General features: G+C 38.8%; 1 protein-coding gene across 1 annotated transcript in view; it reads right to left on the reverse strand.

Annotated features, from left to right (window-relative positions):
* hlfa (HLF transcription factor, PAR bZIP family member a) overlaps positions 1-25,557 on the reverse strand; it is a 37,937-nt gene extending 12,380 nt beyond the window's left edge. The window contains exons 1-3 of the mRNA XM_055152416.1: positions 25,237-25,557; positions 16,853-17,116; positions 16,719-16,820 (exon numbers count right to left, since the gene is read on the reverse strand). Coding sequence (XP_055008391.1) covers positions 16,719-16,820; positions 16,853-17,116; positions 25,237-25,351 — 481 coding nt within the window. The 5' untranslated portion in view covers positions 25,352-25,557. The remainder of the gene's footprint in view (positions 1-16,718; positions 16,821-16,852; positions 17,117-25,236) is intronic.
* Between the last annotated feature and the right edge of the window lie 1,168 nt (positions 25,558-26,725).

A 26,725-nucleotide genomic window follows, 5' to 3' on the forward strand; every position in this document is an offset into this window, starting at 1 on the left:
CTATTCATGTCATTCTGAGTCCTGGTTTAGATCTGGTTTAGATCTAGTTTAGTTCTGGTTTAGTCCTGGTTTAGTCCTGGTCTAGTCCAAGTTCAGTACTGGTTTAGTCCTGGTTTAGACCTGGTTTAGACCTGGTTTAGACCTCGTTTATTCTTGGTTTAGATCTGGTTTAATCCTAGTTTAGACCTGGTTTAGATCTGGTTTAGACTTGGTTTAGATCTGGTTTAGATCTGGTTTAGACCTAGTTTAGACCTAGTTTAGTCCTAGTTTAGACCTGGTTTAGATCTGATTTAGATCTGGTTCAGACCTGGTTTATATCTGGTTTAGACCTGGTTTAGTCCAGGTTTAGTCCTCTTATAGACCTGCTATAGTTCAAATATTGACTTTCTGTAAAGAGAAACCAGCTGCTGTAACGTACACAGTTGTGATTCGTTGTGAGGTACTTTTCTTGTGCGCTCTGAACTGCTCCTGTGTGTGTCTATGTGTGTGTGAACAGGTCCTGTATGTGTGTGTGTGTGTGTGTGAACTGAAGATAAGACTTGTCACTATCTGTCTCCATAAAACTGTGGACTTTGAGTTTGAGACAGAAATAGCTGCGCTGTATTGACTCTTCTTAATGAATTTAGACTTAAACACCAAATACATCCCAGGGACCATCATCATTCGTTCAATTTTATTTAATTTGAATTTAATTTTTTTGTATCTATTTTTTTTTTATTATTATTTATTTATATTTTTTTCAATTTTATATATATTTTTTATTTTTTATCTAATTTATATATTTATTTATTTATTTTTATGTCTCTTAATCCCTATATGAGAGAATTCCAGATTTTAATTTTTTTTTCTTCAAAATCACGCAGTCCTACAAAAGATCCAGTGCTCCTGCCTGCCCCTGTCGACCCCTGTCCCACTCCTCTGTCCCCAGGAGACCCCCCATGTCCCCATCACCCCCCATAACCCCACAGCGGAGTACATTCTGAACATTGTGTCCCGGGTCGTCTCTCACTCCACAAACTACGCTGTAAAAACACGTCACGGCCGAACAACAACACCGGCCGGAGTGAACTCAGCTGAGAATCTTAATTGTTTTCTTTTGACACATTTTTTTTTATACTAGTTTTGACCCACTTAGAGCAAAATTTGGACATTTTAAATCACAATATTGATCCTAAGTGGCTTAATAAAAGAAAATAAGTCCACGTTTGAGAACTGTGTGTGGAAGCTGACGTCAGTGTAAACGTCATGACAACAACACGCCAACGACAAAAACACTCTTTCTTTAGACAATAGAATGTGATTTTCAATATTAAATCGTATATTAGTCTATGTGCTCTAATACTTGTTCTGATACAGCTCCAGATTATTCTAAAGATCGTCAAGAGTCTCACAATAATATCGTGGACCATCACAATACCGTGGTCCCTTGTTTAAAAGGAACAAAAGTGTCCCATCTACAATTATATAAGCCAAAATATCGTAATAAATATCGTACCGTGAGATTTATATCGTGATAATATTGTACCAAGAGATTTGGATATCGTTACATGGCTAATAGTTTGTTTTGAATACGTTGATGTTTTTCTATGCCTTATTTCATGTTCAAAGTATATTTTATTAATTTTATGTTTTATACATTGCAAATTTCTTTTTTTTTTTTTTAATAATTTGTATAATTTTTTTGTCATTTTTGAGGGAATGGGTACCCAGCACATTAATAACAAATAGACATAACAAAATATAAGGTTCATATTTGTGCCTTTTATTTATTTATGTATGTATTTATTTATTTTTTAAATGTATTATTATTATTATTATTATTATTATTATTATATTTATTTTCTTTTTTGAGAGACAGAAATGCTGAATAAATACATTGTTTAACTAAAAAATAATCGTTTAAATAATTGTGATTTCAATGTTGACCAAAATAATCGTGATAATGATTTTTTCCATAATCAGCAGCTCTACTTCTTTGTCATTATTATTAGTTTATACGACCATAAGCAAAAAAATAAATCAATCAATAAATAAAAAAATATATATATATGTGTATGATTATTGTTTCTGTCTTGGCACAAACTCAAAATAAAATCGAATCAAATCAAATATGTTCGATTCTTTTGGCAGCATGTATAACTCTGTACAGCTTCTTCTTCTTCTTCTTCTGTCTGTCAGGAGGTTTGTGTGGAGCAGCAGCTGAAGTGGGCGGAGCCTGGGCTGTTCTGAGCGCGCTCAGTAGGCGCTGGTTCGCTCCGACTAAAACAACACTGAGATCACATGACACGAGCACGCCAAAGTCCACGTGAGCGACGCAGGCAGGGACAAACTGTGTACGAGGAAAGACGAGAGAGGGAGGGAGGGAGAGATGAACTGTGTACAGGGGAAAGAGGAGAGGAGAGGAGAGAGGGAGGGAAGGACAGTGATGGAGGGAGGGAGAGAAGGACAGGAGGAGGGAGGGAGGGAGAGAAGGGACAAGCTGTGTACAGGAGAAAGAGGAGAGGAGGGAGGGACAGAAAGAGAGGTGAACTGTGTACAGGGGGAAGAGGAGAGGAGAGAGGGAGAGAGAGACAAGCTGTGTACGGAGAAAGAGAGGAGAGAGGGAGGCAGAGAGAGACAGGGACAAGCTCTGTACAGGCGAAAAAGTAGAAGAGAGAAAGAGAGCGAGAGAGGGAGGGAGAGAGCGAGGAAGAAAGGGACGAGCTGTGTACAGGAGAAAGAGGAGAGGAGAGAGAGAGAGAGAGAGAAGAGAGAGAGAGGAAGCAAGGGAGGGAGAGAAGGGACAAGCTGCGTACAGGAGAAAGAGGAGAGGAGAGGAAGGAGAGAGAGGAGGGAGAGAAGGAGAGGAGGAGAGAGGGAGGGAGAGAAGGGACAAGCTGTGTACAGGAGAAAAAGGAGAGAGAGAGGGAGAAATAGGGAGAGAAGGAGGGGGGCAAAGAGTATACAGGGGAAAGAGGAGAGGATGGAGAAAGGGAGGGAGCGAACGAGAGAGCAAACTGTACAGGGGAAAGAAGAGAGGAGGGAGAGAGAGAGGAAGAGAAAGAGGGTGCAAAGAGTATACAGGTGAAAGAGGAGAGGAGGGAGGGAGAGAGGAAAAGAAGAAGAAAGAGGAAGGGAGAGAGAGAAGGGACAAGCCGTGCACAGGGTAAAGAGGAGAGAGAGACAGGGGGAAGGAAGGGAGGGAGGACGAAAAGAGAGGGACAAACTGTGTACAGGGAGAAGAGAAGAGAAGTGAGGGAGGAAGAGGAGAGAGAAACTGTGCACAAACTGTTTACAGGGTGAAGGGAGGAGAAGAGAGGGGGAGGAAGGGGAAGAGAGAAGAAGGAGGGAGAGAAAGGGCACGCTTTGTACAGTGAAGAGGAGTGAGGGAAGAGAAAGAAGAGAGAGAGAAAAGACAAACTGTGTACAGTACAGAGGAGAGAGGGAGAGAGGAGAAAGAGAAGAGACAAACTGTACAGAGGAAGATGGAGGAGAGAGAGAAAGAAGGGACAAAATGTGCGAGGGAGAGAGAAAAGAAAGGAGCAGACAGAGAGAGAGGGAGAGAGAGAAGCAGAGCACAAAGAGGAAGAGAAAAGAGAGAGAGAAAAAGAGGAAGTAGAAGACAAAGTGTGGCAGAGTTGTCGGCCTTAGAGGATGAAAGAAGAGAAGAAAACACTACCAACTCTTAAAAACTAAAATATACTGAACCGAAAAACTACATTATTCCAATTTTTATACTCAACCCCAGCAGAAAACCTCTTCTACAACTGCTCCAACTGCTTTTCCCACTCGAATCAAACCAAAGAGCTCGTGGTTAGAGGGCGTTCAGCGATAATCGTCACATGCACTTAAGGATTACTAAATGAAAACAAGACTTGAGACTTGAAATGTACTTACTATTGTCTTTCTTTTTAACATTTTCTATCATCACCTTGCCAAAAACGTCTGTATTTGTGAATGAATTTAAAGGTACACTGTGTAACTTTTCTGGTGGGAGGTCCGTCGCCGTGGAGAAGCAGGCGATTGTCACTTCAAAATATTAGGATGTCACTTTTTACTCAAAGTACAAAGTGGTAAAAATAAAAATAACAGATTTTTTTGTAGCTTTCTCCCATGTTATAACCTTGTTCCCTCGTCAAAAACAAGCCGTACGGGTGTGTACAAGGCTCCGCCCACAAGCCTACATCGCCCACGCTCTCACTCGACAGTTCTCCATAAACACACCAAAAAACATGACACAAAACTGTACACTACAACTTCACAAACCTGACGCGATGTGCAGTAGTTTCATTAGTGGGATGCGAGCTGAGTGTGTTGGGATAGTGCTCTGAAGGGGGAGCAACTTAGTCATACACGGATGATTCACAGTGTCATTATGGAAGGTGTGGAGCAGTTCAGATGTTTTTGCTCGGCCCGGAATGTTCCGCTATGTGGCATTAAACGCATCTGTTTTGCATTGGTTCATTCGCAGGTGTTTTTATGTCTCCAGAAATGTCTTGAACAACATGGACTCTGACCGTGAGAAGAGTCGCCTCTCCACAGATCTGACCTCAAAACTTCACCTGTAACTTGACGTCACCTGATTGATTGCCGGGAGATTAGGGGTGTGCAAAGATATTGAAATATTGATATATCGTACTGTTTAATGCGATGGTGATATATCGATACAGCAGCCCACGATATCGATACTGTATCAAGAGTATTTTTTTGTATATTTTACTAAAGTATTTTGTTACAGCTACAGTTTTGTTGTTTGTTTAGAGGAAGGAAACTTGTTTATGCAACACATTTGACATTTTCACTGTTTTGATGATAAAAATATTAGTGGTTTAACAAAAGACTTTTAGTATCACAGACATGAATTAACCTTTATTTTTTATTAAAGTCAATTTCAAATATATCGTATCGAATCATAAGCTCACTGTATCGAGGTATATATCATATCGTGGCTTATGTATCGAGGTATGTATCGTATCGTGGCCTATGTATCCAGGCATGTATCGTATCGTGGCCTATGTATCGAGATATGTACTGTATTGTGTCTTATGTATCGAGGTATGTATCGTAACGGCAACTTCTGAATGATACCCAGCCCTAATGGAGATAGAAAAGGTTAATGCTACATTGTGGAAAATTCCGGAAATTTGACTAAAGGTTATGGATGGTAACACGACAAAGACATTCCTGTGTGTCAGATGCCCTCCCATCCTCATATATCTCTGTGTATTGATACTTTTTAGTAATGTTTGATTCCAATTTTAAATCGACATTTGTGTATTTTATTTTTTGATATTTCTTATTCAAATTCCGTTGTGCAATTTATGTTTCAGTTATAGGATTCTGTTCAAAGTTCACATTTTAAACTCTTCAATTAAAAGTAAAATTGACCATTAAAGATGTGAAAAATGAACGAATACAAGAATTAGAACACAAGTTGAGTTCTTTTGTACGCATAAAAATCTAAATAAAGGAGATTTTGTTGTTTGTTGAGAACATTATGACTACAAAAATGACAACCATTGTGATCAAATTGCATTTTATTTAGTGCTGAACTGCTCTGTATTGTATTGTGTCTTAATCTCGGCAGTGGGGCTCCATGTGACCGAGGGGGCTAATCACCTCCTCGAGCCTGAAAAGAGTGTCTGACGTGGGGCTTTTGTGTCCGAGAACAGCCCTGGTTCATGTTCAGTACTCGGTGTCTCGTCTCCTCTCTGCACATGTGGACCCATTCAGCGCTCTGTTCCCCGCGTCACGTGCACTCTCGCGCTTCACGTGCACTCTCGCGCTCTACGTGCACTCTCGCCGGGGCGCGTGCACGGACATGCGAAGAGGCAGGGGCAGCGCTAGTGCAGACCCGAGAATGCAAGAGCTTACAATCTTCAATCAAAATCAGAAAGGACATTTTTTAAAACATTCTGAGAGAAATATTTGCAAATTTTCTGATAAATAATAATTCAATTTGCAATGTTTTTTTATTTTATTTTTTTTCAAGGCTGACTGAAAAAAAAACAACAAAAAAAAACATGTCTTAACATTTGAGAAACGACTGAAATCTGAAAATTTACACTAATATAAGACCAGTTTTTCAAAGCAGCAACCCTTATGATAGCCTCTACCTAAAGATGTAATATGTAACTTTTCTGCTTTGTCTGGAATGTTCCACAGTATGGCATTAACTTGATCTATCTTGTATTTATTTGTTTATTCAATTACAGGTGGTTTTATAGCTCAAAAATACCTTGAAAAACATAGATTGTGACTGTGAGCGGGGTCGCCTCTCCACAAACCTGACTTGTAACCAGTGTTGGGAGTAACGCGTTATAAAAGTAACAAATTACTGTAATGCGTTGCTTTTTGCTGTAATGCAATAATGTAAGGCATTAAGGGGAAAAAAAATAGTAATATTAGACAAATGTGAGTAACGTGCGTCACAGTGTTTTTTTTAACCTGGATTGAAGTGGTGGGTTTTTCATTTTTTCTTCATACAAATTCGCTAAAATCGTGGCGATATCAGCAGCGGTGAAACGCCGGAGACACGCCCACATTGACCGTCGGATGACCGCGGGCGAAAGGACCGGCGCAGAACTCCGCGCTCCACGGGGCGAACCACAGCTGACGCCCGATCGCGCCTTGCATACATCCTGTTCCACGGGCGTGGGGTTCTCTCAGGGGTGGTCCTAGATTCCAAGTTCTAGTCCAAGATTAGTCCAGGTTTGGTCCTGGTTTAGTCTTGGTTTAGTCCTAGTTTAGACCTGGTTTAGACCAGGGTCAGTTCTGGTTTAGACCTGGTTTAGACATAGTTTAAACCTGGTTTAGTCCTGGTTCAGTCCTGGTTCAGCCCTGGTTCAGCCCTGGTTCAGTTTTGGTTTAGTCCTGGTTTAGTCCTGGTTTAGTCCTGGTCTCTGGTTCTTTAGTCCTGGTTTAGTCCTGGTTCAGTTTAGTTCCTGGTTTAGTCCTGGTTCAGTCCTGGTTCAGTTCTGGTTTAGACCTGTTTAGACATAGTTTAAACCTGGTTTAGTCCTGGTTTAGTCCTGGTTCAGCTCTGGTTTAGTGCTTTGTTTATTTATACTGACAGAGAAGTCCTTGAACTTTTAGCCAGTTTTTGTTTCATGTGGGTCCAGTAATTACAGAGACACGAACCATAAACCAGGTCATAAAATGTGCAGTCTGACACTTAAAGAACACATACTACACTATTTTCTGATCTAAGTTATTCAAATGTTGTTTCCTCATTACCAACATTTAATTCACACATGTTTAACGCACAAACCCTGCACATTTACACTCTGTTCTACTTACAGTAATACAGGAAGAGCTCCACTGTATTTTTAAACTCCATACACCTTCATAAGACTCATTTGGATTGTTTCATTTTGATGATTTCTCATTTGGATTATTTCATACCTGGAATTGCCAATCTCTACTGAACTAAGGTTAAAAGGAGCTGTTCACTTGAAAACTACCACTACATGACATCACAAGGTGGAACAGAGCATTTTGAGCTTTGGAGTGTTTTTTTTTAAATAATATTCCACATATGGGACTAAACTTTGCTTTAACACTTCTTGGTGTTACGTTAACTATTTGAAGGGCCCGTATTACGCTATTTTCTGATCTACACAGCAAAAACTAGGGTTAAAATTTCAGGTTAAAATATTGTTGTTGAGTTGTTTTAACACAAAAAGTGTTATTTTAACTATTTGAAAGTTAAATGGGGGTTTGAGTTGGGGTTATTTGCCAGAGTTAATTCAAGTTAATTCAACTTCTTCCAGTGTTAATTCAACTTCCCTTAGCGTTAATTTGGCTCCTCCCACCCACCACGTCAAACTCCAGCGAGAGAAAAAAGAGATTTTTGTACATAATTTCATCTTTTACAATGTTTTAAAGAAAATAAAGGCTTTACATGCACTACCTTCATTTACTACTCCCCAAAATGTTAAATGAACTCAAATAAACTGTAAAAATAAAACACCTCTCTGTGTTTTTCAGCTAAATCAAGATAACCCTACCAATTGTTATCTGTTTACTCTCAAAACATTAATAAACAGGAACTTTGGTCCAGTGTTATCTCTTTAACATTTCCAAAAGTGTTAAATTAACTCTAGAACAGATTGGACTCATATAAACCCTGAGAAAATGTTAAAACTGATTCTGTGAGAGTCAATATTAACACTTCACTTTTTGCTGTGTATGCTCTTATGTCGTCTCCTCAAACAGACCTGGAGCTGTGTTTTGTTTCATTCACACGTTTAACACACAAACCCTGCACATTTACCGCTTCATGACATCACAAGGTGGAACAGAGCATTTTGAGCTTTGGACATGTAGACAGACTAATAATAAAGGTTTACTCAAACATGTGTGAATGAAACTAAACAACTCCAGGTCTGTTTTGGAGGAGGTAAAACATTAGAACACGGTTTAACGCTCACAAGAGTCCGTTTTCAGAGTCATAATACAAGACCTTTAAACAACAAATTCCACCTGAGGATTCCGAGGCGTCTTGTGTTGGAATACATGGACACGATCTGAACGCCAATGCAGTTCTGACTCCTCCACAGAGACACGTGTCAGGGGAGCTTTATCTCACACTACTGAACACCGGAGAAACCTGCTGAGCCCCGCGCCCGTCACCTTCACTCATCACACGCTCACAGTGGCTCACAGTGTTTCAGGTCATACGGCTGAACTCACTGTTTGGACTTTCAACAATAGTAAAGTGGGTTTTTTCATTATTATTATTGACAAGAGGTGAGGAAAAAACACCAAAAATGAACATAAAAAACACAAATTGCGAAACTAAAAAAGGTATAAACAACTTAACAAATATCTTAAACCATATAAAAATAAAGAACACAAGAAATAAACAATAACAATAATTATGCTTATTATTTCTATGTCCCTAATACCAGTGAGTAAATATTTCCATTTCCTATTATGCTCCAGTAATTTGTTCTTCTCCATCGCAATTCATTTTTCTAGATTGTACTGATTGTGAATTAGGTTTTTAAAGTATTCTAAACATAAATTTGATATTGTTGAAAAAGTAAAGTCAACAGCAAACAAGCCTAATTTTTAGTGGGGTTGTCACAAAAGTATCAAAAATCTGATAAAAATCGATACTGAAACTAATTTCCAAACTACATAGTCACTTAAAGGGGCTGTATAACGTTATTTTCTGATCTATTTTTACAACTTTGTTTCCTCGTGAGTTGCGTTTTGTTTGAGTTCTTCTCTCAGACGAAAAACACTCTGTTCCACCCTGTGATGTCATGTGGTAGTACATGTAAAGACGTGCTTCGCTGTGTCTTTAAACTCCACACACCTTCACTAGAATCATTTGGAGGAATTCAACCCTGGAATTTCTATTATCGACTAAACAAAAGGTAAAAGGAGCTGTTAACTTAAAAACTACTGCTTTCTGACATCACAAGGTGGAACAGAGCTTTACGAGCTTTGGACATGTAGACAGACTAATAATAAAGGATTACTCAAACTTTTAAATGAAAGAAAACTCAACTCCAGGTCTGTTTCGAGGAGGTAACAACATTCTAATGGATTAAATTCATAAGAGTCAGTTTTGTGTCATATAGAATCAGAATTAGAGATTACTATTTTGTGTTGAAAATCGAAACTGAGGATCGTACCACTAATTTCTAGCAACTATTTTTTTAACATGATTTGAACCACTTCACTCTAAATATAATACTCCCATACTTTTCAGAACATGTTTGTAGAGTCTAAAGTACAGGGAGCAGCTTTTACACACAATAAGACTCCATGGAGACACAGGAGGGCATCTGACACTTACTTCTGATTAAGGATCATTCAGAAGTTACTGATAAGATACATATCTCGATACACAGGCCACGATACACAGCAAAAAGTAGAGGGTCAAAATTTCAGGTTAAAATATTTCAGAGTTGTTTTTAACACAAAAAGTGTTATTTTAACAATTTGAAAGTTAAATGTGTGTTGGATTTGGGGATATTTGCCAGAGTTGATATGGTGGAAGTTAATTCAACCTCCCTTAGTGTTAATCTGGCTCCTCCCACCACTTCAAACTCCCGTGAGAGAAGACCAGTTTGAACCAGTTTTGAACATAATTTCATCTTAAATTAACTAAAAAAAAACAAACAATAAAACACCTCTGTGTGTTGTTTAGTTAAATCAGGATAACTCTACAAAGTGTTATCTGCTTACTCTCAAAATGTTAATCTAACTCTACTAACTACTTTTGGAGGTAAACAGGAATTTTGGTGCAGTGTTATTAATTAACATTTCCAAAAAAGTTAAATTAACTCTAGAACAGATTGGACTCATTTAAACCCTGACAAAATGTTAAAATTGATTCTGCGATTCTTTTTGCATTTCGATACGATTTCGATGCGATATATTTCAAATCGATTTGATACGGTTCAGTAAAAAATAAAGGCTAAGGCTTCTTGTGCAAAGTTCATATGAAACACAAACATGTTAATCTTTAAAACAGTAAAAATGTCAAATGTGTTGCATAAACAAATTTCCTTCCTCTGAACAAACAACAAAACTGTAGCTGTAAAAAAATCATTGAGTAAAATATACCATGAGTATTTTTGGTATATTTTTTTGCACGCTCCTACTTCTGATACTTCCTTAAATTAAGTCTTTGCTAATTGTGACCATCTAAATTTCATTGTGAAGCGTCTTGCAGCCTGATATGTACAAAGTCTGTGGAACATCTTATTAATGAGAAGTTCAAGATCTCCTCTGTCTGACCAGGCCCACTGCTACACGACCTTTGCCCTTTATCTCTGCTGTTGGCTAACTTCTTCCACAAACACAGAAACTACAAAAAAAAAAAAAAAAAAAGCAATAGCAGCAGTTAGTTTCACCTGGAGTTTGACCCCTGACACCTCTGAACTGCCTCGTCACAAATAGGCATTCTGTTGAGGTCCACTATTACACAAACTGACTCTTTAAGTCATGTTCTAATGTTGTTCATCTTCAAAACAGACCTGGAGTCGTGTTCTGAATCATCTTTTATCATTAGTCTGTCTGCATCTCCAAAGCTCAAAATGCTCTGCTCCACTTTGTGATGTCATGAAGTGCCAAATATGCAGATTTTATGTGTTAAACAAAACAAGTTTATAACATAAATCAGAAAATAGAGGCCTTTAAATATAATTATTTTTCTGTAGGTGGCAAGTTTAATCCCATAAGTGGAATATTATTATTATTTCCATGGAAACAAGCTCCTCTAGGTATATAAGAGTCAGGTTTGTGGAGATGCAAGCTCACTCACAGCAAGGACACATGTTTTTCTGTGTTTTTCAGTCCAATAAACACAATAAAAATGAAGTACTCTATTTTTTTTGGACTATAAGGCGAGAGTAAAATCCTTCAATTTTCTCAAACATCCACAGTGCCCCTTATAATCCGGTGCCTTATGTATTAATTCTGGTTGTGTTTACTGACCTCGAACTGATTTTCTGTGGTACACAGCGCTCAAAAATCTGTCAAAATGTTTTAGTACGACTTTGGTAAACTACGAAGCCACACCGCTTGATGGATTGTTGAGCATTACGGCTGCTGTAGTCCATTCAACAAGACGGGGAGCCTTGTCCGGGTGAGTTACGCCACGATCTGCCAATGGATCGTGGACGCCTGGGCTAAGGATCAGTCTCAAGTGTCGTCCGAGCTTTCACGAAGGCTCGAATCATCAGTGAACAACAAAGTAAAAGCGACAAGACTGACTCGGATAATGATAAGAGGGATCTGGGCATGTTTGATGCTGAAATCGCCCAACTGTTAAACTTAGATAAGATGAAGAATTTCATGGATTTGTGGAAGAGGAATGAAGTGAAAAATTGAGTGTATTGTTTTGTATTTTATGTGTTACAACTGAACAATGTTGAGAGTTCCTGTGAATCGGGCTGAGTATCATTCAGAAGTTGTGGATACGATACATATCTTGATACAGTGAGCTTATGGCTACGTTCAGACTGCAGGGCTTAAAGCTCAATTCCGATTTTTTTGTGAAATCCGATGTTTTTGCGAGGTCGTTCACATTTCCAATTAAATGTGACTTGTATGTGATCCCTGTGTGAACGTTAAACGGCCCGAAAGTGTCCCGCATGTGACACTGGAGACACGATGACGTCAACCGCAGCGAGCGTGCTCTGTGTTTACGGAAGTTGTCCAAACATGGACGCAGCATTGAAGCACCTGGAGATTTTAAAGTTCCTCTCATACCGGAGCCAGAACATGAACAACTTACTTGTTTTAAGGAGGAGATTGAGAAGGAGAAGGACGAGGTTTTTGGTCGTGGTGTTTTTTGTGGGGCAGCGGCAGCGACGTCTGTTGAAAGGAACGTGTGGATGTGGAGACGGAGCCAAGAGTGGTGAGTGGTGATGTGCTTCACTTCAGTGACACGGAGTTCATTAACAATTTTCGCCTACTTCAGCGCAGAATAGTGACGTTTGTGGCTTGTTCATAACGTGTAGGTGGATGAATGCACTTTGGCCGTTCACACTGAAGTCGCATGTCAAAAGATCAGATATGTATCAGTTTCAGGAGCACATATCCAAGTGTCCTGGGTCACATTTGAAAAAATCAGATGTGTATGGTTCAGACTGTCATTAAAAGATCAGATACAGGAACATAGAAGCCAAAAAATCGGATTTGGGTCACTTCAGGCTGCAGTCTGAACGTAGCCTTAGATTCAATACGATATATTCCAAATCGATTTGATACAGTTCAGTAAAAAAATATAGGCTAAATCATGGCAGTGATACTAAAAGTGTTTGTTAAACCACTTCTTGTGCAAAGTTCATATGAAACAAACATTTTAATCATCAAAACAGTGAAAATGTCAGTGTCATGTGTTGCATAAACGAGTTTCCTTCCTCTGAACAAGCAACAAAACTGTAGCACTATAACAAAATAATTTAGGAAAATATACCAAAAAATACTCTTGACACAGCAGCCCACAATATCGATACTGTATCATCTATCACGATATGATATATTGATATTTCAATATTTTTGCACTCGCCTAATTGTGAATGAGTTGAGTAAAGTTTGACTTACCTGTTTTATTTCACTTTATCCGCCTTATACTCTGGTGCTACTTATAGTCCAAAAAACACAGTAACATGCCTTTATTTTAGTAAATTTTATGTGATGTAATATTGTTTTTATACATCAGAGGAAACTGAAATCTAAACTGCTAAACTAATCCAACAACCCCATGCATGTAAAGGTTCACTGTGTAACTTTCCTAGCAGATCATCCATTACCTGGTTGGATATCATTGTTTTGCCGGAAATGTTTCCCAGTATGGCATTAACCAAGATAATAATTGTTGTAACCACTCTAGATAATTAAGTATAATTCAGTCCATTTAACGTCATGGGGAGAGTATTTTTTCCTCGGCCCTGTGCTCAGACCACCTCCTCATTTTAAGAGCGTAATGACTCCATAGGTGATTAGAGTCAAAAGTACGACCCTCTGAGGTGCACTTAAAGCAGCGGGAGGTGAAGGGGGAAGCAGGTGAGGCATTCAGGGACCTGCGTCAGCCTGGGTTTAGCCTTTCAACGTGTGGGTTTTTTCTTTATCTAATGTACTGTATACTCACTGTCTCTGTGTACTATACAGATCTCTCCTGGGACCTATTCAAACCCTTTTTACGATCAGTAGTACTATTCTGTCCAAGGCTCCGCCCACAAGCCCACGTCACCGGGAACACATTTTTACATTGTGCATTTGAAATAAATAAATGAATGAATAAATAAATAAATAAGGAAATAAATAAATTCATTAAATAAATAAAATAAAATAAATAAATACATAAATAAATAAAATAAAATAAATAAATTGTTTAAAAAAAATAAAAAAAAAAAAATCACAAAAGCCTCTAATGGTAGTATTGTATACTGGTTACATTGTATATTTGAAGTAAATAAATAAATAAATAAAACAAATAAAATAAAGTAAATAAATAAACTGTTAAAAAAAATTTAATAAAAAAATCACAAATGCCTCTAATGGTAACATTGTATACTGGTTACATTGTATATTTGAAGTAAATAAATAAAATAAAATAAAATAAATAACCGTAAAAAAAAACCCAAAAAAAAAACATAAATAACATATTTTGCTGGACAATTAACTGACCAAGAAATGATTGCGATAAACAAAAATATTGACATTTTGAGACCAATTTCGACTAATATAATGACAATGGAATAAAAATGCAAATGCACCCTTTCAAAGATCAATAAACTAGGCTTTCTAAAGAACATTTAACACAGGAACAGCAAGACAATCAAAAACAATAGGCCTAAATCAAATCTGATATGAACCTATTTTATATATGATCCTAAAATATGATCCTATATTATGTCCATCAAAAAAATCCTATTCCTCACATAGAACCTGGCTCCAAATTCACCCCGTGACCGTTCATCCTCACACTTGCTTAGGTCACTTTTGTATACAGTCTATGCAGTTAAGTCGCCTGATTGACATTTTCGTTTAAACGTCATTATGCTAAGAAAACGAGGAGTCAGTAAAGCGATAGAAGCCTTTTGACATTCAGCCTCTTTGGTAGAGAAAGAGACAAAGAAAACAAACAAGCACGCAAACAGAAATGATCGCAGCCAGAAAAGCTATTGAGCTCGTTAAAAATTATCGTATGATTAATTGATTTATTGATTATTGTTACAGGATTACTCCAACACAACAGTTCTCCATAAACACACAAAAAACAGGACGCAAAACAACGCACTACAGCTTCACAAACCTGATGTGATGATCAGTAGTTTCATTAGCAAGATGCACGCTGATTTTGTGTTGTGTGTGATAGTGCTCTGAAGGGGGGTGAGTTCGCATAGGGAGCAAAGGGAAGGGGGACTTAAGAATTGAATATGTTGTTTTCAGTGAATATTGCATTTTGAACACAATAAAAGGTAACATGGTGATCGAAATCTGTCATGTGTTAGAGTTAAAACCACATACAAGTCAAATACACAAACACTCTTTAAATCAAACACTGGAGAGTACTGATACTTTTGAGCTGATAACTGTAGGCACTAGGGACGCAACGATACAGTTTTCCCACGATTCGATACGTATCTCGATACATGGGTCACGATATCGATTCGATTCGTACGTTTTAAGACACAAAAAAATATTGATATGATAATGAAACATTACAGACTATACATTACAGTACAACTACTGTAAAGTTAAAGTTTATATGTGAATTTGTTTTCAGTGAAAATAAGACCAGAGTTTCTCAGGTTGTTTTATATTTTACAATATAGTCAGTCTACTTTTAATATCTTTGTCATTTCTGGGTCTATCAACATAAAATGACTAAAAGTGAGTAAAAGATAAAACCCTCCTCTGTTTGAATATTTCAGCTGTGACGGCCTGTTTACACGAGAACACTTGCGGGTAAAAACGACTAAATATTTTATGGGAAGTGTCTTTCGTTTAGACCAGGAGTGTCAAACTCAAATTCACCAAAATTAAAAACTGGGAATGAGTCGTGGGCCAAACTAAATATTTATTGAAAAATTTCAACAACATCTGCATGTTTTCTCTTCTTTCGAGACCTGTAATGTTAAACCTTTTCTTATTAAAATATTTTTTTAATAATAGTTTTACTTAAACATTGAATCCAGAGCAAGTATAATATAAAATAATAACAATATTTTAAATAAATAATGTCTCTATAGTCTATCTGTAGCCAGCAGGCAGCTCGAATACAGATTTGATATGATCTTGTGGGCCAAATATTATTATAACGCAGGTCAAATTTGGCCCCCGGGCCTGAGTTTGACATGTCTGGTTTAGACGGTGATGGCGTTTTGGGGGCTTAAAAATGAAAAAAATCTGAACCCACCCTCCAGAATGGAAAAGTTGAATCTGTTCCGCCATAGCGTTTCTGTCTACACTGCCCAAGACGCAAAACTCTGGTCAGATCTGCTCAGGTCACGTACACATTTACATCACATACATAAGGTGCACAGGTAACATGTCGTCTGGCATGCATACCCAATCCAGTTCCACACACTTCTGCGTCACCGTATGCACGCAGATTTCTTCCTGAAAACTCTCATCTAAAAGCGGAAAAAAAAGTCTCCACGGAGCTGTTTTCTTGTTTCATCTGAGGAGGACGCTGTGATAACTGTTTCCCTTTCGGACTAAAATAAATGACAACACAGCGCGCATGGAAGGACACGTGCCTATCGATGGAACACGTGTATCGAATCGTGAGACCAGTATCGAACGGTTCGAACACTGTTATATCGAATATCATTGCATCCCTAGTAACCACTGCTCTATGTGAGGTTTGTTACACTTTAACCAGAGCTTTATTTGAACACAATCTGACCAGGAAAAAAAAACTGATTTACCTGATCTGTGCTGTTAAACAAGTCTCTCTCAAATAACATTCCAGTCATAAGGTAGTCTAACAGTTTTTCAGTTAGTCCCTCTCTCCTTTTTGTGTCAAATGAAACTCCTAAAAACGACTATGAACACTCAGTTTGATCATAGGTTCCTCAAAATGTGCTTTTTAAATTCATTTTGTTTAGTTTTTCTTGAGTTTCAAACTATTTTTAAACTTTTTTCTGGCAGAGTTTGCTTATCTGTGCTTTGTGTCACCATGGTAACTGCTGAACACGTACATGTACAACCCCCCCAGTGTGGTGTCAGTGCAACAGTGTGGGTCGGACAGCGGCTCTTACCTGGAGGGGGGCTGTGGATGCAGGTCTGGCCGCCCATGTGCACGGAGGTGGTGGCGCGGCTGCTCAGGTCCACCACGGAGGGGGTGTGGGGGGCGTGGGGGGTGAGCGGGGTGTGGGGGTGAGCGGGGCGTGCGGGGTGAGGGGCGTGTGCGGCGGCGGAGGGGGCGGGGCCTGTGACTGCGGCGCGGCGGCGGTCTGCTCGCTCCGGTCCGTGTTGGCCGGGATGCCGTTCTCGGACAGGAACTCCTCCAGGTCCATGTACTCCAGCTGGAAGTTGTCTCCGTCGTACGGCAGGGTCTTGTCCCAGAGGGTGGGGCCCAGGAAGGCGGACTGAGGGTGACTGGCCACGTTGCTCTCATCCTCCAGCTTCTTCTCCTTCTCTTTGTCCTTCCCAAAACCTGAACACAGAAGAAAATACAATACATATGTTTAAAGATCACATATTACAACCAAAATATTGTGATATCGTATCGTCAAAGTTCTCACAACAGCATCATGGACCATCACAATACATCGCCTCACAGGTCTCTTTGTTTAAATTAAAAGTTATGGTGCAGCAACAGCTAAAAAACACAGAGGGAACTACATAGACCATGATCCTTTGCTCCATTTCAATGCAGACTACAAGAAGAAATAACAGTTCTAACACTTTTAAGTATTAGTTCTTTGTCAAGTCATTTAAGAGGAAAAAGTTACATCTCTATAAATATCGTACCGTGAGGTTCATACTGTGACGATATCGTATCGTGAGACTTGAATATTGTTACACTCCTACAGATTACTACACAAAATTGATTCTTGTGAGGTTTAAGTCATGTTAGAATGCTATTTCCTCCTCATAAACAAACCTGGAGTTGTGTTTTGTTTCATTCACATGTTTGTCTCCATATCGGTCTGATTGGCCCATTTTGCCGATCATTGATGGATCAGTTTGAGGAGCAATTTTATCTTAAATTATCAACAAAACTATTTCGGTATTGGTTCAACTTCAAATCATCATAATCTTATATTCTTATGTTTTTATGTTATATAGGCCACGATACGATACATATAGTAAGTCTTTATTTATATAGTGTTTTTCACAGACATATGTCACAAAGACGTTTTACAGAGCATTTATAGATTCATCATTCTTTTTCTCCAGACCAGGTGATGGTAAAACTACTGTTGTAGCCACAGCTGCCCTGGGGCAGACTAACGGAAGTGCGGCTGCCATGCCAATCGGCGCCATCAGTCCCTCTGACCACCACCATCACTCACACACACACACCACTTTCATACTAGGCAACGTGGGTGAAGTGTCTTGCCTAAGGACACAACAACAGTTTTTGCCACTGGCGCCCCCCTGTGGCTCCTGATTTTCCCAGTGTCTCCCATCCAAGTACTAACCAGACCCGGCCCTGCTGAGCTTCTGAGGTCTGATGGGATCAGGCTTTGTCAAGCCGGTATGGCCACATACATATCTCCATACATAGGCCATGATACGATACCAATCTCCATACATAGGCCATGATACGATACCTATCTCCATACATAGGCCACGATACGATACCTATACATCCGATACATATAGATACATGCCATGATACGATACCTATCTCCATACATAGGCCACGATACGATACCTATCTCGATACATAGGCCACGATACGATATATCTCCATACATAGGCCATGATACGATACCTATCTCCATACATAGGCCATGATACGATACCTATCTCCATACATAGGCCATGATACGATACCTATCTCGATACATAGGCCATGATACGATACCTATCTCGATACATAGGCCATGATACGATACCTATCTCCATACAGTGCGATATATTTCAAATCAATTTGATACAGTTCAATAAAAAACAAAGACTAAATCATGTCTGTGATACTAAAAGTCTTTGTTAAACCACTTCTTGTATACAGCAGCCCACAATATCAATACTGTATCATCACATTAATGATACAATATATGGATATTTCAATATTTTTTGCACACCCCTAGTGATTAGCCTAAAAACTCCTGTTCCACCTTGTGATGTCATGAAGTGGTAGTTTTCAGGTTAACAGCTCCTCTTTTACATTTAGTTCAGTAGAGATTGGCATTTCCAGGATTGAAATGATCCAAATGGCTCTTGTGAAGATGTGTGGAGAACAGAGAGAAGAACTTAAATCTGCAGGGTTTATGTGAACTCCAGGTCTGTTTGTGACGAGGAAAACATTAGAAACTAGATCAGAAAATGTATAGCATAATATGAGCTCTTTACATGAAAACTTCAAACTTTTCACACCAAATTCAACTTTTTGCTTTCACTTTCACTTTGTTTTTGTTCATATTCTCCCTCTCCATTTTCTGATGACCATAACTCGAGTCTGTTTGATTTGATACGGGACACGATGCAGGACTCACTTCTAATATTGATATAAAAACAAATGGTGATACTGCAAACTTCTTTTCTGTTTTGGAAATACAATTATTGAAGTTACATAAGTTATATAATTATTGAAATTATTATCACTAAATACTTGAACTGGAAATACTTGCAAGAGCCTGCAGAACGTGCTCTCTACTTCTCCAGTGAAGCTGCGTGTTTCTGTTTGAGTAATATTCACAAATCTATAATAATATTGTGTCATCAACGCGAGATTTACATGTAAAGAAAAGTCTTTTATTTACACAGAGTTGAGTTCATAAAAGAAGATTTATTATAGAACATTAAATAACACAGATACCTGCAGCGTAAAGGAGTGTTCACACCAAGACTAAACCAAGACTAGACCAAGACTAGACCAAGACTAGACCAAGACTAGACCAGGACTAGACCAAGACTAAGACCAAGACTAGACCAAGACTAGACCAAGACTAGACCAAGACTAGACCAAGACTAGACCAAGACTAGACCAAGACTAGACCAAGACTAGACCAAGACTAGACCAGGACTAGACCAGGACTAAGCCAGGACTAAGCCAGGACTAACCAGGAATAAACCAGGAATAAACCAGGACTAGACCAGGACTAGACCAGGACTAAACCTGGACTAAACAAAGACTAAGCCAGGACTATTCCAGGACTAAACCAGGACCAGACCAGGACTATAAGAGGACTAGACCAGGACTAGACCGGAACCATAAGAAGACTAGACCAGGACTAGACCGGGACTAGACCGGAACCTTAAGAGGACTAGACCAGGACTAGACCGGGACTAGACCGGGACTAGACCAGGACTAGACCAGACTAGACCGGGACTAGAAAAGGACTAAACCGGGACCAGACTGGGACTATAAGAACACTAGACCAGGACTGAACCGGGATTATACCAGGACTATAAGAAGACTAGACCAGGACTAGACCGGGACTAAATCAGGACTAGACTGGGTCTAAACGAGGACTAAACCAGGATCAGACCAGGACTATAACAAGACTAAACCACGACTAAACCGGGACTAAACCAGGACTAAACCAGGTCTATAAAAGGACTAAACCAGGACCAGACTGGGACTATAAGAGGACTAGACACATTAGAACAGAACTCGCCTCAAACAGGACCAAATCAGTACAAGTGAATCCAAAAATCATTCGGACATATTTTGTTTTGTTTTGTTTAATCCGCAGACACACATCAGATGTGGCCCTAAACCACATTTCCCATGATCCTTTGCTGCGGGAGGTGGGACTTTGGCTCTGGGTTTGTTTACATCCAGAAGGCGTTTCTATGAATGAGCCCGGCGTCTTGGGAATTGAACCGGCAACCTGTGTCCTGGCAGCTTCCCCAGCAGCTCCACATACCACAGGCTAAATATAGAAGAGGTCAAGATGAAACGAAGCACACAAATCTGCTCCCAAAGAAAAGAAGAGAAGAGACCAGAGCGACGGAAAAACGACGGACTACTGAGCCAAGACCAAACCAGGACTGAACCAGGACCGAACCAGGACCAAACCAGGACTGAACCAGGACTAAAACAGGACTAAAACAGGACTGAGCCAGGACTGAACCAGATCAAAACCAGGACAAAACCAGTACTAAACCAGATCAAAACCAAGACTAAACCAAGAACCAAGACTCAACGAGTACTCAACCAAGACTAAACTATAAGTAAACCAGATCTAAATCAGGACAAATCCAAGACTAAACCAGGATTAAACCAAGACTAAACCAAAACTAAACCACAACTAAACCAAGACAAACCCAGAATGAAACCAGGATTAAACCAAGACAAAACTATAAGTAAACCAGGTCTAAACAAGGACTAAACCAAGACTAAACTACAAGTAAAACAAGACTAAACCAGGACCAAACCAGGATTAAATCATCAGTAATCCAGAACTGAACCAAGACCAAACCAGGATTAAAGTAAGTCTAAAACAGATCTAAGCAGGTCTATTTTTAACAAAAATGGAAGGGACTTGGACTTGGACTGGAGTTTATAGGTCTAAAATCAAGTGTCCAGTGTTCCGTAAAAGAAACCAGGACTAGGACTAAACCAGGTCTAAATCAGGTCCGAACCAGGATTCAGCCAAGACTTAACTATGTCAAAAACCAAGGACTAGACTAGAACTCAAGTCAGACTACAGCAGGTCTAAAGGACTAAACCAAGACCACTCAACCTGATCTAAACAAAATATTAAACAAAACGAAGCTCATTTGAATGCACACACTGTTCCACGGAAAAACGTGTACAGGGAAACCAAGTCGAAACCAGGACTAAACCAGGTCTAAACCAGGACTAAACCAGGACTAGATCAGGACTACAAACAGGTCTAAACTCATAAAGAAAACAAATTAACCATCACTGACCCAAGACAAATTACAATATCCAAAACAGTACAAGATAAACCGGAACTAAACCAGGTCTAAACCAGGTCTACTCTAAACAAGGACTAAATCAGAATTTAGTAGTACTAAACCAGGACTAAACCAGGTCTAAACCAGGTCTACTCTAAACAAGGACTAAATCAGAACTTAGTAGTACTAAACCAGGACTAAACCAGGTCTAAATGAGTCTAAACCCTAGTGTGTTCCATAGAAGAGACTAGTTAACCACAACTGAACCAAGACAACATCAAAAGAATACAGAAACAGGCCTGAACCGGGACTAAACCAGGTCTAAACAAGGACTAAACCAGATCTAACTGAGGACTGAACAAGGATTAAATCAGAACTTAACAAGAACCAAATCAGAACTAAAACCAGGTTCAATAGTCCAAGTCAAAGCGTGTTCCATTGATTTAAAGATTTTACTGAATCACAAACAGGTCTGAACAGGTACTAAACCAGGTCTAAACAAGGACTCAACCAGATCTAAACCAGAACTGAACAAAGACTAAATCAGAACTTACCAAGAACTAAACCAAGACTAAAACTAAGTCATCTGAGTGCAGTTGTGTTCCTTAGATTGAACCAAGATTTCTTTACTGAATCACAACTCAGGTCTGGACCGGGACTAAACCAGGTCTAACAAGGACTCAACCAGGTCTAACTCAGGACTGAAGAAGGACTAAATCATAACTTTATGTAAACTAAACCAGGACTAAAACCAGGTCTAACAGTCTAAGTCTAAGTCATCTGAGTGCAAGTGTGTTCCATGGTTTTAACTAATTAATCAAGACTAAGTCGTAAACAGGTCTACACTGGGACTAAACCAGGTCTAAACAAGGACCCAACCAGGTCTAACTCAGGACTGAACAAGGACTAAATAAGAACTTAATGAGAACTAAACCAAGACTAAAACCAGGTCTAACAATCTAAGTGATCTGTGTTCCATAAAATTTAACTAAGTCTTCTTTACTAAATCACAAACAGATCTGAACCGGGACTAAACCAGGTCTAAATAAGGACTAAACAAGGACTGAACCAAGTCTAATTTAGGACTGAACAAGGACTAAATCAGAACTTTGCGAGAACTAAACCAGGATTAAAACCAGGTCCAAAAGTCTAAATCAAAGCATGTTCAATGGATTTATCTAGTTCAGTAAAGATTTCTTCACTGAATCACAAACAGGTCTGAACCGGGACTAAACCAGGTCTAAACAAGGCCTCAACCAGGTCTAAATAAAGACTAAACAAGGACTGAACCAAGTCTAACTTGGGACTGACCAAGGACTAAATCAGAACTTTATGAGAACTAAACCAGGACTAAAACCAAATAATCTGAGTGTGTGTTCCATGCAATTAATCTTCTTTACTGAATCACAAACAGGTCTATATCTGGACTAAACCAGATCTAAACAGGGACTAAACAAGGACTCAACCAGGTCTAAACAAGGACTAAACAAGGACTCAACCAGGTCTAAACAAGGACTAAACAAGGACTCAACCAGGTCTAAACAAGGACTAAACCAGGTCTAACTCAGAACTGAACAAGGACTAAATCAGAACTTAACAAGAACTAAACCAGGACTAAAACCAAGTCATCTGAGTGCAAGTGTGTTCTATAGATTTAACCAAGACTTCTTTACTGAATCACAGACAGGTCTACATCTGGACTAAACCAGGTCTAAACAAGGACTCAGCAAGGTCTAACTCAGGACTTAACCAGGACTAAAACCAGGTAGTAGCAGCACTCCAAAACCACAAACCTAACACGAGTTTGTCTCTAAACAAGTCCCACACGCAGTATAATGAGAGGTAAATACATTCCATTTCTCGCCTTGTATCTGGTGCAGGTCTCACATGTTCCTGTATGTCGTTTTTTAGGTCAGTGGTGACGCGGCGGGGGACGTTTCGACGCTCCAAAACGTATCGACAAATATATAGGTCACTTTCGGTCTCTCACTGTACACAATAACACCCCTGATGCACGTCTGCGCTCCCATATGCGCGCTCGTACACTGCAAAAACGTGAAAACGCACCGTGCAGCTTCACCGGCGGAGGGTGCGCTCCAAGGAGGCTCGTCTCCATGGAGATGCGAACGCTTTGCCGGGAATGTTCCACAGCGTTGCATCAAATGTTTCTTTAGCTCAAAAAACACCTCGAAAAACAACATGGGTTCTTAGTTTAAGCGCAGTCCACTGATCTGACCTCGTCTCCGTAGAGATGTTATTAGATTAAAGACACTGCGGGACATTCTGAGCAGTTCAAGTCAGTATTTACGTTGAGACAAGCAGGCTACCAGAAAAGTTACTCAGTGCAGCTTTAACTTAATGCTTCAGGATCATCAGAAGCTTTGATTTGTAATGGTGTAAGTTTCTAATTCCTTTAATAATAATGTAATAAATGTGTTTTTTCTATATTTTGTTGCAGTAAAACTTGTTCCAATTTAAGACATACTTAAAATTACACTTAAAACTTTTTTATGTTGATTATTAATGTTCTTATTTGTTTGTATTGCGATTTTAATGTCTTTCTTTCTTTCTTTCTTTCTTTGTGTACGAAATGTGCTATACAAATAAACTTGCCTTGCCTACTTTTCTATTTTTGCAGTGTATGACATAATAAAAGAACTAATGCTGACGAGCCAACTTATTTTTCTTATCAATTAATCCATTTAAATTCATTATTTAAATTAGAATACACGTTTCAAATCTATTTTTCTCATGTAAATAACAATCTATTTCCAGCAGAGCCACATTTATATTGTGAAATATTGAAACTTTGAAAGGAAATCAAAAACCACAACAAGATAAACAACACAGGTTAAAATTTACACTTCAAAACAAGCTCTCGGAATCCAAAAGCAAAAACGAAATCATGCAGCAGACTTTTAAACATGCATATTAAACATTACGCTTCTGAATTTAAGTTGTTTAAAGTTATAAAAATGCAACTAAAACCACATAATAATCAGCCAGAGTTTGTTTTGTTATTACAATAAAAGTCACATAAAACAAAGCAAAATGCGTTCTTATACTTTCATCAATATATGAAAAAAATTTATATAAATAAAAACGCTAATATATATTTTGTAGTACATTTTTTTCATGTATTTATTTTAATTTATTTATTTTGTTTAAAGCCATGCAGTATCGTAATAGAAATACAACAAAAATACGTTGTTATTCACCATGCAGCACTCGTAATCAAATTAAAAATAACGCGTTTTTTTCTGAATGAGCCACCTGTAAGAATCCCAAACTGTCAAAACAACAACGAAAGCGAGAAATGGCGCCGTCTATTGGGGGAAAATATTACGACAACTGTTTATAGCGTTTCAATTAAACACGCACCAATTGTCCAAGTTAAAACGCAACGCAAAACGTGCAAAAAAACGCGTTTGGGGATGAAAATTTTTGCATTTCCGGTCAAATTATGAAAATCAAACAGGGTCCGGTCATCTGTCAATCACTGAACCCGAACTAATGCGATTATGATCATTATTTAGCAAAAATTAATTTAAAATAAAAAATACGCTAAATTTATCCACAGGTAAGTTTTGAAGCAGAAAACATTTTTTGGTAATGGAATAAAAAAAAAAAAAAAATAAATTAATTAAAAAAATAGCGTGGAGAGACAGCGCGGATTAGGTGCGTATCAGCCGCGTGTCAGAAGCGAATCGAGCACTGCCTGGACGTTGGACTTACCGTCATCGTGGTGGAAAGGCAGCTTCAGCGGGTTCTCCAGGAGCGATTTGAGCACGCCGTGGGTCGGGGGCAGGTACCCGGGGTTTAGAGGAAGAGGTCTGGCCATTTTCTCCATAAGTCAGCGAGGACAACCGGTGAAGAAAGCTCGCCAAAAGACTCAGGGACCCAAACGTTAAAAAAAAAAAAAAAACACCCAAAAAACCCAATTCCTCCGTGAAAGTGTGTCCGCGAACCGTGAAGCGTCGCCGGCCCCGATGCAGGAGGTGTTGACGGTGCTCCTGGATGGTCTGACAGGCTGGTTCGCTCTGAGGGAGACGCGAGCGAGAGGAGCTTTGGAGCGGAGAGAGGCGCGGAGAGGGGAGGGCCCGGCCGCGCGGAGGAGGAGCGCGCCGAGCGGGGAAAAGAAAGCTAGAGCGGTCGTCGCCATGGTAACCGGTATTACAGTAACCAGCGTCCAGCACCGGCGGCCATGTTTTTACTGCATCATAACGAACGCTCACAAACTCGATCTAATTCATCGTGGGTTTCAAATATATCGGCCTATAATTTTTTGATTCATTCATTTCATTCAAAACGATATCATATTTTTGTTTTAAATGATGTAACATTTTGAAATTCATATATGGCCATACTAACGTCATGTGTTTCAGGATCCATTTTGAAGACGAAAAAAAGATTAAAAAGATATAGTCTGACTAAATCGTCGTTTTATATCGTGAATCGCCATGGCAACAGGCTTTATTATTTATCATTCTGAAACCCATGGACATCCTACTAACTAATGTACGTTCGCAATAGATGTGCTTCTGGTTATTGTTATTTGCGACATTTTGATAACAGAATTTTTTTGTTTTCAATTGTTAGTCACTATGGCCACAGTTCTATTTTTATGTTTTTTTTTATTTTTTTATTTTTTTTAATCATTATGGACCTATACTAATTCATCAGCTTCATGTTATGTACAACATTTTGAGGACGTTTTCCTATTAAAAAGATATAATATTTTGTTTTTAGTTGTTAATCGCTATGGCAACAATCCTAATTTGTCATCATTCTAAAACCCATGGACTTTTTTGTAAATACTTTAAATAATTTAATAATTTGACTTTCTAATTGGCATTTTGTACTTGATCTATTTCCCAGTCTCTATCAGACTAATGTGAAAATATTTTTTGAAAACATATTTAAAATTTTAGGTAATAAATATTTGTTTTATTGTCAAAAATGCGAACGAAAACAGAATTATTTTCAACTGTTGTGTTCATATGGAGTAATAAAACAGTTCAATTACTTAAAATAGGCTTTAATTTTTATAATTGAGAGATACGTGTAGCGTTTCCTGCGTAATTAGAACCATAAATATAGCAACATGTATATTTTCTGGAGCTTTTTACATTATTTTCTGTTAGAATTCTCTTGTTTCTACAGTCACAAGATGGTCGCCGCGATCGCCACTGCAGTGAGCAACAGTCTCCCGCGTCGCTCTCGT

This window comes from Boleophthalmus pectinirostris, unplaced genomic scaffold (assembly GCF_026225935.1).
Source record: "Boleophthalmus pectinirostris isolate CB_2022bp ecotype Guang Dong unplaced genomic scaffold, ASM2622593v1 HiC_scaffold_17, whole genome shotgun sequence".
NCBI lineage: Eukaryota > Metazoa > Chordata > Actinopteri > Gobiiformes > Gobiidae > Boleophthalmus > Boleophthalmus pectinirostris.